The following is a 4029-nucleotide window of genomic DNA, read 5'->3' as shown; positions in this document are numbered from 1 at the left end:
GAGCATAGAAGTGTCCTGCATACAGCAGCCACTTCCTGTTCCTCCACCTATAGCAGCTGGGAAGATGCTGCCACTGCCATGGCCCTGCACAGTCTGGACTGCCACTGGCTTTGACCTCACTTCCCGTCATTACCCTGGTGATGCCAGTGCTGCCGGTCCATGGGTGCAGACACACGCTTAAAGAAAAAAAATTTAAGTGCCAATTCTGACATCTTCCTCGTCCCCCTTTAAGAACAACAGTTCCTGCTAAGAAGCATGGTAGAGCACAGCCCTCTGGGCGGGAGGGTACCGGATACACGCACACTGACCAGGTGCGGCACCACTCCAGGGGTGGCTCCTGGTGTTGAAAACTATTGCTATTTAGCTCCGCCCAGGAAGGACAGAAACCTGGCTCTTGCTGTATTTTCGGCTCACAGGTGCCACTGACTCGTGTACTCTAAAACTAGACACTGTTTGAGTCTTGTCTTGTAATGGCAGAACAAACTGGTTTATAGAAGCACAGAATTCTAAGCAATAAAACTCACAAATTAACTTGCAGAAACAAAACTTCTTCAAGCAAGCAAGAAGGGGAAAGTTTTAGAAGAGAAATGACAGAAACTTTATAAACAAACATGCATACAAAAAATAAGTCTGACTCTTACCTCACTGGGATGGAAAAAGGCACGAGTGCAATAAGAAGTGTGAGAGGAGAATGAACAAGGCAGAAACTTCCCACATGCCTGCTACGGGGACACATTTCTCAGAAGTGAATCCTGCTTTTTGCCAACATATGTAACTATTATCTACAGTCTGAGAACATCAACAGAACACTAGGGTGAAGCCACAAAAATGGGGACAGGGTGGCCAGCTTCCCCCTGCAGGGAGTCCAGAGCCAGCTGAACGTGCACACATAGACCTGTGCAGTAGCGCGGCCCACCAGAGCACGGGCACCATGAGGAGCCACCTGAACACTCTTACCTTCTGTTCTGTCTGTCCCCTTGGAGGAGTGCAAGCTTGGGTTTCTGTTTAGTGGGAAATATGTTTATAGACCTGTGCAGTAGCGCGGCCCACCAGAGCACGGGCACCATGAGGAGCCACCTGAACACTCTTACCTTTTGTTCTGTCTGTCCCCTTGGAGGAGTGCAAGCTTGGGTTTCTGTTTAGTGGGAAATATGTTTTAAAAGAAAGATGGAAAAAGTTGTCCAAATACACAGTGCAAATCCAGTTAAACATTTAAAATTTATTAAACTTTTTGGTCAAAATAGTTGAACAGATATATACAATCCCATTTTACTAGAACTGTTTTTTTCTTAAGGACCAGGATTGACTAATGTTTAAACAACTTGGTTCCACATCTCAGACTCTGTAAGTTGTGTCAACACCAATACACAGCATAAGAATTACTTTTAAATTAAAATAAAGGTATTTTAGATTCTCAATTTCTAATTTAATGTAAACTAAAGTGGCATTCTGTTAACATTAATCCAGAGTGATAACAGACTTTTTGTTCTTGCATATCTATATTATTAGTTATCAGAATACACCCTAATTCCAGCAGTGGCACAAGGCCCCTGGCTCTCCATTCCTTGGAGCTATCGTGATCAGGCTCATGTGTTAAATCTCAGGGAAGCAAGCTCCCATCATTTAGCATCGGTTCACCTCTATTTTCTGTCTTGGGAAATCTTGACTTCTGACATCAAATATCCTACTTTCAAAATAGACCACCAAGGTACTGGAGGCATCACATAATAATTGTTTAATTTTGCTGGCTTGAAATGCAATGTGAAATTTAGCATGCGTATAATTTTAGCAATATTTAAAAAGTATATTTCCCCCGCCAGAGTACTTTCTAAAAAGGTTTAAAAAGAAAGCAGGTTTTCAATTGTAGTGGATTTGAGGCCTACTTTTAATACAGTAACAGCAATTTTGTTGCTTCTCCTTGCAGTTTTTTTTCTCAGAGGTGGCCTCAATTATGGCTTTTCCCAGATCTTACCTGGTATAATCAGATGGACTATTTCTACAGAAACAAAACCAAGTTATGGCAGTTTGGGGACAGGCAAATTCAGAGACGGAAGTACTGTACATACTCCACCGTTCTGCCAAAGGAGGACAGAAATTTTTCAAATAGTTCCAAAGAATAATTCTGCATAATTTCACTATATGCAATTAAAGCAAATAAAAAGACGATACTTATGTTTGGGTTTAAAAACACTTTTTATAGTGTGTTGCTTTTATTAAGTGGTTACACCAGAAGGTGATGGTAGGTACAGTGGGTGAGTAAAGCTGCCTGAGCCTGCTCGGGCTGTATTCACACACCAACGGGAAGGCCGCCTGGACTCAGATGAAGGCTGGGGAAGAGTGTGGACAGTCGCCACACCCCACGTGTGTGAAGGCCCGAGTATGATGGCAGAGAAAGAGGGAGAGGACTGGAGAGATACCTGACAGCTTTTCTCTTGGATGTTAATTTTTTGGTCTATGAACTGGAAAGGAAGGCTCAGACTTAAATAAATACATTTATTTAGAGTAATGGCCTTTACTGAGCCATGTCTGTTGATTCTGCTTCAAGTGGGTTTCTCGCGTGAGCAGCAGCACCCACCTCTCACCTCGCTGAAGGCAGAACCACCCTGGGACTCCAGCTGAGGCCGCTTCTCTCCTGTGTCTAGGAAGGGAAGTGGTGTGTCACTGTTCTTAATGGAGAGGACAACAATGCCTTTTCTCTGACAGAAAATGACCGGCTTCACTATGCAAGACAAGACTTAGTCCTCAAGTTAACTTCTTTAGTTGATTTTGTCCTGGAATATATACAAGTTATTGGTGGCAGCTACAGCAATAACGTTCTCCATGGGGTGCCAGGCCGTGTGGAGGATCTTCTTGTTGAAGTCCAGGCTGTCCACACTGATCTCGTCTTTCTTTCTCTTACCACCTGTACATACTTTCCGAGGCTTTAAGCTGGCTCGAGGCTTGCTGTTCTCTCTTGACGCTTCCAGTGTAACATCCCTCCGTGTATTTCTATCAAACATCCTAAAGAAGTTGTTGTAGGACCCAGTCATAATGGCACTGTGGAAAACAAGGAAAAAGAGCAACGCTTCTAAGGGACGGGAACGTAAGCAGAAAGGATTCAGACCCATCCCTCTCCCCTCGACGCTGTGCCCAGCACGCTGCCATGCAGTATGGGTCATTTTTATACCCACTCCCTCCACAGAATCCAGTTATTTTCAGAAATAAGAAATGAAAAATAATAAGGATCTGAAGAGAAATGCAGCAAAGATTTCTTACTTTTTAGGTATAATCATGTCAGTAAAAATAAGTATGACAGAAAGAAGTAAAAATCTAATGGATGCATAATTTTAATTACATTAGTGTATTTTTTGAAACAGTGAGGAAAAAAAATCCCTGTACACCTATTTGTCTCAGTCACGAATAACAGTATAATTTATTTTCAAGCCGTCTGCTCTTTGTCAGTAACACAGTCAAAACCGACTTCCACGTGTTCACGTTCAGTAGACACTCGTCACATCTATCGCTGTATCTTCACTCACAGTTGATCAAACAATGCTTTTTATTAATTTAATTTCAAAAAGTTTCTTTCACGTGACGCAACAGGTACACCAATAGTGAAAGTCTTAAACACTGGGATCACTGGAGCAGAAACCTAGAAGCCCATTTCACAATAAATTCCAGACCCTGCAATACCGTCCGTGTTCTTATTTCTTCAGGATCAATTCTAATGGCTTTCAAATGTCCCTGCAGTCAAAAAATTACACTGAAACGTGTATCCTCACGATACAACTTTATACGCACTGCTAAAAACATCTGCCATCTTACTTTATCTATAAAAACGAGAGAAACGTGGCTGACTGACAGCAAGTGTTGCCACAACTAAGCCACGGCTCTATAACGAGTCCAGTTCTGAGAAAGACGAATGCACACAATGCCTCCTGGCTCCTCTGCTTCCTCCTACTCGGACACACGTCCTCAGGCCCTGTCATCGCAGCGTGGCCTTCCTTATAACGTCTAGGTGTAATTCAAGTCACCACATGAAACTTGCTG

The 4029-nt window shown here is 42.8% G+C and overlaps 1 protein-coding gene across 1 annotated transcript in view; it reads right to left on the bottom strand.

The window, feature by feature from the left end:
* Nucleotides 1-1199: 1199 nt before the first annotated feature.
* The window catches only part of LOC103598404 (serine/threonine-protein phosphatase 2A 55 kDa regulatory subunit B delta isoform-like), an 18078-nt gene continuing 15248 nt past the window's right edge, over nucleotides 1200-4029 (bottom strand). The window contains 1 exon segment of the mRNA XM_008582392.1: nucleotides 1200-3036. Within this exon segment, the coding sequence (XP_008580614.1) occupies nucleotides 2757-3036 (280 nt within the window). The 3' untranslated portion in view covers nucleotides 1200-2756.

This window comes from Galeopterus variegatus, unplaced genomic scaffold, assembly GCF_000696425.1.
Source record: "Galeopterus variegatus unplaced genomic scaffold, G_variegatus-3.0.2 Scaffold2600, whole genome shotgun sequence".
Taxonomy (NCBI): Eukaryota; Metazoa; Chordata; class Mammalia; order Dermoptera; family Cynocephalidae; genus Galeopterus; species Galeopterus variegatus.
Note: the sequence above shows the minus strand (reverse complement) of the source record. Positions and strands in the feature narration are given on the sequence as shown.